Below are 13,004 nucleotides of genomic sequence, written 5' to 3'. Positions count from 1 at the left end.
ATCAGCATTTGATTATTCTAACACATGGTTTTCGAAGAGAAGTGTGATAGATATTATGTTGATAGTTTGGGTCTCCCACAGTGAGTCTTTTGACTCCATATAAGTGCACATACTATAATAATAATTTTATTTTTGTAACAAATTTTATTCTAATGAAAATGTTGTTGAGTTTAACTAAATATTTGTCTAGTTCATCATTTGAATATAGCCAAATTAGAACACTTTCTAGTTACTTCAACAACCTTTTCATTTGTAAAGAGCAAAGCTGGGCTCTTTCTTTCTCTCTCCCATCTTTTCTTTTCTTAAGAGGCTTGCCTTTATCAGATGATACATTTCTCTAGGAATGTATTACATTTTGCAAATTTCAAATTGTCAAGATTCTTGTCCACATGTCATCTGCTCTTCTGAGGACACTCTCATACTAGAATTACAATGTATTAAAAACAATATTACTCAAGGGTTAAATTAGTACATTCAACAAAAGTATTACTTTGGGATCATAGACAATACAATACTAGTGAGGACTAGATTTTCCTGATCGAAAGCGTTGAATGAATAGGATGGATTGCCTGAATCAGTGGGTTGTCAGCCTAGGTTGTCTGAATGTCTATATATAGACATATAACAAAAGTATTACTTTGGGGTCATAGACAATACTGATTACTTTTTCCTGATAATCTCCTAATACTGATACTTTCTCTATGAAAATAAAGTTTCTTCACTTGAATTAAACTTGCCAAGAAATTATATTCTTGTTTAACTCTTGGATAAAGGATTAAACAAGAATATAATTTCTTGACAAGTTTCATTTAAAGTAAATTTCTATGAGGGTGGGCTGTATATAGGATATGAGGTATAAATGAATTAATAGGAACACTCAAGCACTTGTGAATCTCCCTTCCTGTCAAACAATTCCTCACCCTCTTATGGGACTGAGCTCTTAACCAAGTATATTCTGCAAAACTATCCTTGCTCTATCATTTAGTTATTCAGTTAATTATTTTATTATGAGGAGTTAATTAAGTTATTAAGTTAATTATTTATTATGAAGCCTTTGGCTCTTCATATAATTAATAATTATTTTACTATTTATTATAAATAATAAATAAACTCTAGTTATCGTGTAATTTATTATTTATAATCATGCCACAGGTACCTTTAAAGATTAGACTTACTGTTTATTATTCTTTCATTATTATTATTAAGTATTTTATCTGCTTAATGAAATTTTTAAGGTATATATTGTCTATTACAATTGATGTTAATCATATTCCATTAGGGAATCATTTCTGGAGAAACAAAAAAGAGCTTATGTCATTGAAGATGATGTTCCTTTCATTCCACTCTTTAAATACGAATCTTCACCTGATTGCTCGGAAAATGAACTGAATGGAGAGGAGCATTCTGTGAAATTTTGCATTGATAGCTCTACTAACAGCGATGTTTCAGGTAAGTTTAAAATTATCATCAGCATCATCAATTTCCTGATATGTACCCTCAAAGGGTGTTCAAACTACTATAACAGCACTGCATGAGTAACTTCACATTATTATTAATCTCCTATCAACAGTTTACCTCCAAATTAGTCTGACTTGTCAGCACTCTAATATTGTATCTAACATTTCATTCTTCTGAGGCACTTTTGACTGAATCAATCCACCTAGAGCTTGATCTTCCTCTGAATCTTTTTCCTGCCATTGTGGCATCAAACACCTGTTTTTCTAACTTTTTCTCATTCTGTTAAACTGACCATACCACCAAATATGGTCAGTTTAATTGATTACCCTGCTCTCACATTCTTGAGTGCAAAAAATCTCAAGTTCCTTCCTAATTTCTTCATTTTTAATAAATTCTGCCATTAATACCATCTGTTTACTCCTCTAATTTTTCTTAGAACTCTCATATCTATAGTCTCTAATCTTTGAACAAGTGCTTTCTTTCTAAACCAACTCTCATATCCACAACTTAAAACCGTTTTGAAAACTGTCTTGTGTACTGCTAGTTTCGTGTTTTTTTGGCTAATTCTCTCTTTTTCCTTATAAATTTATTTAACTGGCTCCCCACCACGCTGGCTTTGCTTATTCTGTTGTTTATTTCTAAATTTAATTGCTATCTTCACTATAGCTGTGCTTATATAGCTGAAATATTTTACTTGTTCTATAGATTCTCCATTGAGGATGCATCTGAAGTTTTCTATGTTTCTACCACTTTTCATAGTTTTGGTCTTTTTATTGCTGATTTTCATGCAAAATTTGTTAGCTGTTATTCAGTTTAGTTAGAGAATCCTGGAGACTTGCACTGTATGTGTTTAGGAGTACAATACAACAACATTTGTTTAAAGGAAAGAGCTAAGTTTGATATCTTTGATTCCAATATCAGGTTTGATACTACTTCCTTTCATAATGTGATTCATGTAGATGATGAATAAGACTGGAGATATGTGCATTCTTGTCTTACACCTGATTTTAATCAAACCATCTTCCTGTATTACCTTCAACTGCTAACTTACAATGTAAATATAGACTATATGTTGCTGAGGCACCCCTTTTTCTGGACACCTTGTCTTTTTCAGATCTACAATATTTATGTAGAAATCCTTGTCATATTCCCAGGATTTCTCAACTGTTTGTCATAAAGTTAAAATCTGTCCTCGACAACCTCGATTTGGCTTGAACTCAGCTTGTCTTCTCAAAGTTTTTCTTCTGCAATTTTTCTCTTTCTTTTCAAGTATGCTTGCATAAATCTTACCCAGAATACTTATTAGAGAAATTCCTCTGTAATTCTCGCATTCAGCTTTAGTCTCTTTTTATTATAGATGGGAGCTATGTGAGCTCTACCTTAATCATCTGGAATTCAACCTTCTGAACTATGTAGTATAGCCACTATAAAACCTTTATAACTCCATATTTGAGCATTTCTTGTTGAGTATTATTTACTCCAGCTGTCTTTCCACGTTTCAGATTTTGATGGCCTTTTCTACCTCAAGTATTCATATGTTCTTCTCTTTGCATTCCTCTTGAAAATTATTTAGTATGGTTCTTTCACCACTTGATTCATTTAGCAGTCTTTTAAAGTAATATTCCATACAATGCCATAACTAGCTTTTCATGGGCCCTGTGCAAGATTTTATTTTTGGCCCTCCTTTTTTTTTTTTTGGAGAAAAAAAAAACAAAAAAATATGATAGAAACAGATCAGTTTATTTTTAACTTTAACCAAAAACGTTATGGAATTGGCCCCCAGAGCAGCAAAATTGAAAATGGAAATATAATAGTAATTATTTTTTATACCTCATTTCAGGCCCCTTTGTTCTGGGCTCAGTGCCTGTGCACCCACTGCACCTGCCTAGTTATGGCACTGATTCCAGACATCTAGGATATCCTTATCTTCAGTTTTCATATCACCTTTATCAACTTTGATTCCTTTTACAGTGCTCTTTCCTCCATTTCTAAGCTGCTTCAATATCCTCCAGATCATTTTGCAACCTTCCTGATATGTATCTTCTATATTCTTACCAAAGTTTTCCCATGACTTTTCTTTAGCAACTTTTACACACAGCTTAGCTCTCTTACATTTTTCTCTGTATTCTTCTGGGGGCATCTGCCGACTTATTTGCTAGGAACTTTTGGCTTTCTTCTTTTCCAATCCTGCTTCTTTAATTTCTTGTGTCCACCATGGATTTTCATTTTTCTATCCTAGCAGGCAACTTCACTACATGCCTCTCTAGCTGAATTAGTTAATATTTTCTTAAGAGTTTTCTTTGCCACTGAGACTCCAAATCTTGGTTCTTATTTTTGAACTGTTTCATTTTTTCTTGAATAATGTGTGCATAGTTGAGTCTAAGTCCAGGCGGTTAGCCGAGTGGTTACGTGTCCCGCAACCCCATATGCCTGGGAAAGGAGTGTCCTGCATTCGATTCTTGTCGCCGACATGAGGAGCTTAAGGATCTTTCTCAGACATAGCCACGTTAGCTGGTCTTGGGCGTGGACTGCAGGGTTTTTCTCCTGCAAAAAGCAGGCAAACTGGTCTTAAGAATACAACACTTCACACATGGTTGAGTGTGGGGGGTAACGACCCCACTTCGTAGCGAGTTGTGGAACCCAGAAATGGGAGGCCAAGGCCCTATATGGGGCTGTAGTGCCAAAAAGAAGGAAGGAAGTTGAGTGTAAGTTTACCTGTAAAAGCTGCTCAACATTAATAATTCTTTGTAAAACTTTCTTACATACTGTTATTTTCAAGGTGATATTAATTATTATGTTAGTTAAACCTAAGTGATGAACACTTCTAATTTCACATCCTCTGTACACTCCTGTATCCTGAACCAGCATGAAGATATCATTATCAGTAGTTTAATATTAAAATCAATCAGAGTTTAAAATTAACGTTTAATGAAGGTTTTAAATAATTGCTGTCATTTTATATTTTAGAAATTGTTTGTTTCATCACTTAAGAATCTCTACAAGATAATACAGTAATCTCTCGATTAGTGTGTCATTTTTTTTCGATACCCAAATTCGATTAGTGCGCCTATATACATCTTAAAAATAAATGTTACAGATTTGAAAATTTTTCTATCTATATATTTTTATGGCTAACTATTTTAAAAAATTACTCACCAGGATGAAATAATTTAGTTACCGATTGAAAACATTTTACAAAGTTATTTTATTGACATACTACACTACTTCCATGTACAGTATATATAAATTTTTACTGCCAAAATTTATGTCATCTGCTATTGTATGCCCACAAATTCGAGACTCTTCAACACTTCTGTGCATGTCACAAAAAGGAAAATCCATTCCGATAATAGGGTAATCAATTTATCTTCTGGGATGAGTTGTTTATTATTACACATTGGAAAATTAACTTCTCTTTTATGATCATTGTAGTTTTTAAAGTGGTAACTATTTTGCTTGTATAACAGTTGGGAAATTTTATCTATAAAGCACCTGATTTCGCATGTTGGCAACCAATTCGTATGTTCCTTCATTTCTTTCTCCCCTTCAATGATAACGCTCAAGAGTTAATTAAATCTCATTCTGAAGAATTGAGTGATTCCGACCTGCTAACAGTGGGAAGATCCCAAAGAATATGAAGAAAATTTAACCACTGATAGTCATCCAAAAGCGATTTCACAGAAACAATTTGAAAATATTTTTCGTACAATCAAAGTGTTTAAGCAGCAATGCTTAGAGGCTGACCCTGATGAAGAGAGAAGCAGTAAAATTTGCAGAAGAGTAGAAGAGGCAATAGGGCCATACCGTCAGTTATATGAAAAAAAGAAACAGAATGTCTGCCAAACTACGTTAGCTCAATTCTTTGTTAATAAGTAGAATAATAAAATTTATATTCTGAATGTGTTTTATTGTCTTTCAGCTTCATGGTTTTCCTTTAACTAGACCCTGAGACATACCCTAATTATTTTATAAAAAAATTAAGGGTCAAAAAAGAAACTTGAGGAATGAATTATACATTTTCCCATAGGTTATTATATTCGATTAGTGCATTTTTGATTAATGAGCTTGTTTTAAAGAACGCATTAGACACACTAATTGAGGGATTGCTGTAGCTAGAATCATTCTGTGGATTTGGTTAGGCCTTGGAAGTTATTTCTCAAGCACCAATAGTACAGGATTTTGCATGGTATTAAATGGGCCATAAACTTATGGCTATTGAATATTTAAGTAAGTAAGGGCCCAAATTTTTGCATATGGCTTCCTCTTAAATATAACTTAATGTGTGTTTTTTTTTTAATGTGATGCTCACCAGCAAAAAAGTTGTAAAGCCCATAGTACATTAGTACAGTGGATGGACTAGGGTGTTTTTTGTTAACTTCATTTCTGTATTTTTTAGTTTGATACATAATCTGAAAACCATGCTCTAGAGATCAGACATGAAAATTTTTCAAGCCATTTCAAGAGGTCAGTGGTTTCACACCACTGACCTTATTCGATTCAGACCCACAGCCTGTTGATTGGAGAAAGCTTGCATGCTATCCACTAGGCCAACCTAGTTGGACTGAACCTGTTGAGGCCCTTTTAGTACTGCATGTAGAACCACACATTCCATTTTAAATTATTAACTTGCACTTTCTTGTTATTTCAAAATCAAATCATATTGGTATTTGCTGTAAATGTCTTCATTTTCCAGTATGACTGGGTTTGCAATAGGTAGAATCAGTCTTTGAAAATTACAGGAGTGCAAATGAGTATGTATTGCTTTGAACGTGGGTAACTATTAATAGCCCATGTTAGTGATTACTTATGAGAATGAGAAATGGGAGAAAGAAGTATTCATTTAAGCAGAAGATAGAAAAATTGCAATTAATGTTATAAATTAAAGATGCCAAAAAATTATATTCTTGGTTTCATCCTTTATTCAAGTGTAAGCAAACAAAGTTTGTGCATGAAGTAACTTCATGACAGGGCAGCTCATATATAGAGGCTAATGACTTCACATCAATTCCCTAAATGTGTATAATGCTGTGCTGTGTTGTTTGGTGGCCTTTTCCATTAATGCATAGTATTATACATGTCTGTAAGGATATGTGCATTACATTATGGGATACTAAGACAATTGATGTGAAGTCATTAGCCTCTATATACAAGTAGCTCAGTCATGAAGTTACTTCATGTGCAAACTTTGTTTGCATACACTTGGATAAAGGATTAATGTATCTTTAATTTATAATATAGCCAAGTGGAAAAACTTGCAAGTAATGTTATTATAACAAAGCTCTGTGTTACTTGAATCACTTCTGTTATCATGAGCTTTTTTTTTATAAATAATTTTTGAAAATGCAGGTATGTAAATAAGCAGTACATCATCATCATCATCAAATTCCTGCCATGTACCCTCAAGGGGTGTACAGGATATGACAGTACTACATGAAAAAATTACATCATTACTAACTTCCTATCTACAATTTTCCTCCAAATCAGTCTGTTACTTGTCAAGACTCCAACATTATCAGATCTTATATTTCTATCGTCTAAGGCACTTTGTACCGTATCAATCCACCTATATCTTGGTCTTCCTCTGGGTCGTTTTCCTGCCAACCTGGCAGAGAACACTTGTTTTGCTAATCTTTCCTCTCCCATTCTATTTAAGTGACCATACCATCTGAGATTAGCTCTGCTAACGCATTCCTGGATGCTGACAATGTCAAGTTCTTTCCTAATATCCTCATTTTTAATATGATATTGCCATTGATGCCATCTGTTCACGCCTCTAATCTTTCTCAGGACTCTCATATCTGCGGTCTCTAGTCTTTGGTCAAGTGTTTTACTTCTGACCCAGCTCTCAGATCCATAAGTTAAAATTGGTTTGAACACGGTCTTGTATACAGCTAATTTAGTGTTCCGACTAATTTCTTTCTTATTCCATATGAATTTATTCAATTGACTTCCCACGATACCAGCTTTGCTGATTCTGTTGTCTATTTCTATATTTAGTTTACCATCTTCAGTAAAAATTGTGCCTAAGTAGCTGAAATGTTTTACTTGTTCCACAGGTTCTCCATTCACAACACAGTTGACATTTTCAATGATTCTGCCTATTTTCATTGTCTTTGTCTTTTTATTGCTGACCTTCATACCATATCTATTACAACAGCTATTCAATTTAGTCAGAGAATCTTGCAGACTTGTAGCGGATTTATTTAGAAGTATAACATCATCCGCATAAAGCAAAGAGCTGACATTAACATCTCCAATTTTGATATCAGGTTTAATACCACATTCCTTCATAATGTGATCCATATAGATAATGAATAACAGAGGGGATAATGTACATCCTTGTCTCACACCAGATTTAACATTAAACCATCTTCCTGTACTTCCTTCAATTCTAACTGCTGACTCACAACTCAAATAAAGACTGAGTATTGCTTGATATAATGCCCCATTGACACCATATAACTGCAGCGTATTGAATAGCTTCTCTCTTGGCACCTTGTCATATGCCTTTTCCAAATCGACAAAACTTAAATACAGATCTTTGTTATATTCCCATGCTTTCTCGACTATTTGTCGTAAAGTGAAGATCTGATCCTGACAGCCTCTATTTGGCCTGAATCCAGCTTGTTCTTCACCAAGCTTTTCTTCCACAATTCTTCTCAACCGTTTCTCAAGTATACTTGCATAGATCTTGCCAGGAACACTCAGTAGGGAAATACCTCTGTAATTCTCACATTCAGTTTTATTTCCCTTTTTATATATGGGTACTATGAGAGCTCTACTCCAATCATCGGGAATTCGTCCCTCTGTCCAGGCTTTCTGAACTATGCAGTGCAGCCACTGTAAGACTCTTATACCACCATACTTCAGCATTTCTGGTCGAATATCATCTACTCCTGCTGCCTTTCCACATTTCAAGCCTTTGATGGCTTTTTCTACTTCAAGTATGGATATGTATTCCTGACTGCATGCCTGGTCAGTGTTTTTTATCACTGTGCTGTCATCACTGCTTGTTTCATTTAGCAGTTTTTCAAAGTAATTACTCCATACTTCAAGGATATCTTTTTCTCCTGTTTTCATTTCACCTTTATCATCTCTAATTCCTTTTACAGCACTCTTTCCTCCATTCCTAAGCTTCTTCAACAACCTCCAGAATATTTTGCCACCTTCTTGATATTTATTTTCTATATTCTTGCCAAAGTCCTCCCATGACTTTTGTTTAGCTAGTTTTACACACTGTTTAGCTTTCTTACATTTGTCTCTGTATTCTGTAAGAGTAAAAGCTGACTTATTTGCCAGGAACTTTTGATATGCTTTCTTCTTTTCTTTCACTGCCTCTTTAACTTCCTGTGTCCACCAGGGAGTTCTGATTTTTTTATCTTTGCACACAACCTCACCACATGCCTCTCTGGCAGAATCAATCAATGTTTCCTTCAGAGTTTGCCACTGAATCTCCAAGGTTTGATTCCTGTTCTCAAACTCTTTCATTTTCTTTTCAATAATATTTCTGTATTTTAGTCTATAGTTTACATCTGAGAGCTGCTCAACTTTTATTCGCTTTAAAACTTTCTTACATGTTATTCTTTTCAATATGAAATTCAATTTTATCCTGCTCAAGACTAAATAGTGATCACTTCCAATTTCAAATCCTCTGTACACTCTGGTGTCCTGCACCAGGGAGAAAACATCACTATCAACAATAACATAGTCAATGAGACTTTTCTTATTCCTAGCCTCTTCTCTCCATGTGAATTTGTGCACATTTTTATGTTGGAACATGGTGTTAGTAATAACCAGTCCATGTCCTGAGCAGAAATCCAACAGATATTTGCCATTATTATTAGCTTTGCTCTTTTCTCCAAATTTTCCCAAAATATTTTTGTATGTCTCACAATCATTTCCTACTCTACTATTTAGATCCCCAACAAGGACCAACTTTTCCTTTTTCATTGTGTCAGTTGCTTTTTCTAAAGCCTCAAAAAATTCCTCCACTTCTACCTTAGTAGAACCTTCTGTGGGACCATAGGCACAAATAAGTCTCATTGTCCAGTTCCCCATTCTCATATTTGCCCACATTACTCTACTTGAGACTGACTGCCATTCAAGAAGATTAGCCTCGTATTTTGTGTTGAATACTATGGCTACTCCTTCTTTTCCTTGATTATTATTGCCTGAATATAACATTTTGTATTTATTGCTCAGAAAGATCTCACCAGTTTTGGTCTTTTTTGTTTCAGTCACCCCTATTATGTCGATCTGGTACTTATCTAATTCCTCAGCTAGCTCCATTTCTTTGCCATTCAGGCTTCTTACATTGATAGTACCGATCTTTAACTCTGGTGATGTTGAGTTGGGGTTTGTTTTCAGATTTGTTCCAGTAGCTGACTTTTCGCTGTTCGCCCTGGTTCCCTGGCGAAAACAACGGGGGCCTTGTTTAACCGGGCGACGCCCCAGCCGGCATGAAATTTTGTCATGTTGTACCATCATTTTTTATTTTGGTTTAACCAATAAGAATACAATTTGGTCGGCTAAATCCCAAATTGCCAGCCCATCCTCGTTCGTTCAGTATCAAAGTAGATACTCAACAGGGTGCACCACGAGAAGGTGAGGATTGGACATTAGGTCAGAAGCCCTGGTCGGTTCTCCGCATTCCTTTAAAGGCTATGTGGAGGTCTCCTCTCAGTTATACAGCTTTGACCCTTAAGCACTCCATAAGCAGTACATATACACACAAATCCCAACTTGCAAGCATAATGCATTTTTGGAAATGTGTTTGTAAGTTGACTGCTTGTAAATTGAATTTATTTTTTTCATAATATATATTGTTGAATTCGTTGATGTGTTTTTGAAAATTATTTCAAAAACACATTAACACAAATACAAAGATAGTAAAATTACCTTAATAAAATAAATAAGATAGTAAAAATAAATAATCCAAAAATAATTAATTTAAATTAATTAAATACTAATCAAACACAGTGTCCTTTTTGATTCTGTCATCGAAAGATGTACAGTAAAGCAGTGCATAATAACTGTTAGTACATAACTAGTATGAAGTCATTATTTTTGTATTAATTTTCTTTTATATCAGTTCTGCACATGAGATGACCCATGACTAATGGCTCAAGAGTGCCATGGGTAGGTAAGTGGTTAGAAAGAAAAAAGAAATTTGTTGATGTGTTAAAGACATGAGGATTGTAATCATTGGGGAAAACAGTATGGAGAAGACTGTTCCAAAAAAGCAGAGGTTGTAAGGAATGAAGGCAGAAGATGAGAACTTGTTCATTGAGTTTGGAATTTAACTTAAATTTGAGCTTGGAGTTGAAATTAATATGAAAGTATGAAGGTATTAAAATAAATTTATGGTAAAATAAATTTTTATTTTACAATACAATTCACAGTATAGAAAAACCAAACATGTTTTCCCTATTTTGATTCTGAATCCAATGGTTAAATAGCATTCCATTTTTTCAGCATTTCTTTTTTTACAAATAACTAAGGAAGGAGCAGAGCTTACACTGCAAGTATAATCACAATTTTTTTTGTTTCTTTTAAAATTATTGCATCTGTTAAAAATATTTGACATTATAAACACAGCTGGCTGAAGCAAGTGATTCATTTTCAGATTGTTTAGTTTCTGTTGAAATTTTTATTATTGCACTGCCACCACGAAGTCCTAAGACTCATTGCAGGAGACCCAAACTATCAACACAGTATCTATCATACCCCCCCCCTCCCTGAAACCATTTACAGACAGAGCTCATAACTGACTCAGGTAACCCATTCCATTCACTCACCACTCTCCAAGTGAAAAATCTAATTCTCATGCCATTGCTAACCACACTCTTACCCAACTTCTCGGGGTGACCTCATCTGCTTTCTGCTCCTCTCTAGTCAAGTGTTGAAACATTTCCCCTGCATCAATCCTATAAAAGGCTTTAAGTAACTTAAATGTTTCTATCATATCCCCTCCCCCCCTTTTTTTCACCTATCAACCAACTTTTGCAATTCATAAACCCTCGATCTGTCCTCATAAATTCAATCAGTCAAGCATTCCGCAGATCATTCACCATCTTGGTCACTTGCCTCTGAATCCTCTCCACCACTTCTTGATTCCCATGAACTCCAGAAGACCAGACCTGAGCACAGTTATCCAGATGTGGTTGTATCAGGGCTTCATAAAGAGGAATGATAACTCCCTTATTTCTGCTTGTTAGTGTGTTCTTCAATAATCACAGTAACCCTGTGAGCTGCTCTGGCTACTTTAGCAATATGCACTCTAAACTTCAACTCTCTGAATACTACTATCCCCAAATCCCTGACTTCATCAATTTCTTGGTATATAGGTCCCATACTTGTAATCTTTTGTATCCCAAAATGCATAACTTTACATTTTTCTGCATTAAATCGACATCCATTCTGTTTTGCCCATACTTTCAACCTATTCAAATCATCCTGCAAACTTTCTACATCACCTTGATTAATTATCACTTTATCGAACTTTGCATCATCTGCAAATAACTGAAATCTCCCTTTAAATTATTTCCAATATCATTTATGTACAAATTAAACAGCAGTGGTCCAAGCACAAATTCCTGTTGCACTTCCTGGATTCTATTCTTTTCCTAGATACCAAAAAGTAGTATATGGTATCTCTCCTTGAGCCACCCATTTATCCATATCACCAGTTTCATATGAGCCTCCATAGCTCAATCAGTATAGACGAAGCCCTTTGGTTGGAAAAACCTGGGTTCAATTCCCGTCCAAGACATGAGGAACCTTTATCTGATCTCTTTTAGCAAAAGGTGAGTTAGCCAGTCTCATGTAGAGGTAGAGGATGCTTTCTCCCAGAAACTCAGATTTTTCATCTCTCAGAACAGGCAGACCAGCCCAGTGAACACATGCGGATCTACAGTCAAAAATACATTCTTAGAGGTCCCTCATTGGAGGACACAACCTAATCATGACCTGTCCTTCACAAATTGTTGCTCCTTATACAGTATCATATTCTTATCCATCCATTCCCGTATTCTCTTTGTGATCAACTTTTCCAGTACTTTTACCAATGAAACAAACTTTTTTTTTACCACTTTTAGCATTTCCACAATCAGCATCTCTTTGTTTTCAAGGGTAATAAAATAAACAGCATATTTACATATACCATTCTATTTTTTTTTTTATCCTTGAAATGCTCATATCATTATTAGTGTGCCATTCACCAAACACTGCACATTGTATAATGCAGCTTTTTCCTAACCGGGATTTCTCAACACCCTAAAATGTCATGATTTGGTAGTAGGAGTGTTACTACTACCAAATCATGTAGATAACTAATTTATCTATTTCTTATAAATAAGCTTTTTAATTAAGGGTGTCACGGAATTTTTTATATTTCCTTGAGCAGCCACATGGACAAAAAGGTGTAAATTTCATTGATATAAAACTTACACATACATTATTTAGAATTTACAAGATTATTATGAACTATAAGTTCTTTGTCCATGAGGAATATCTGAACCGGAAGTTTTTTAATAATTGGACACAAT

The 13,004-nt window shown here is 34.7% G+C and overlaps 1 protein-coding gene across 1 annotated transcript in view; it reads left to right on the top strand.

The window, feature by feature from the left end:
- The window catches only part of LOC150099138 (tyrosine-protein phosphatase non-receptor type 13-like), a 470,034-nt gene that overhangs the window by 237,087 nt on the left and 219,943 nt on the right, over positions 1–13,004 (top strand). The window contains exon 19 of the mRNA XM_090403679.1: positions 1,280–1,449. Within this exon, the coding sequence (XP_090259805.1) occupies positions 1,280–1,449 (170 nt within the window). The remainder of the gene's footprint in view (positions 1–1,279; positions 1,450–13,004) is intronic.

The sequence above is a fragment of the Typopeltis vanoorti genome, chromosome 14 (genome assembly GCF_054136105.1).
Source record: "Typopeltis vanoorti isolate ZY-2024b chromosome 14, IOZ_Tvanoo_1.0, whole genome shotgun sequence".
Lineage (NCBI taxonomy): Eukaryota > Metazoa > Arthropoda > Arachnida > Uropygi > Thelyphonidae > Typopeltis > Typopeltis vanoorti.
Note: the sequence above shows the minus strand (reverse complement) of the source record. Positions and strands in the feature narration are given on the sequence as shown.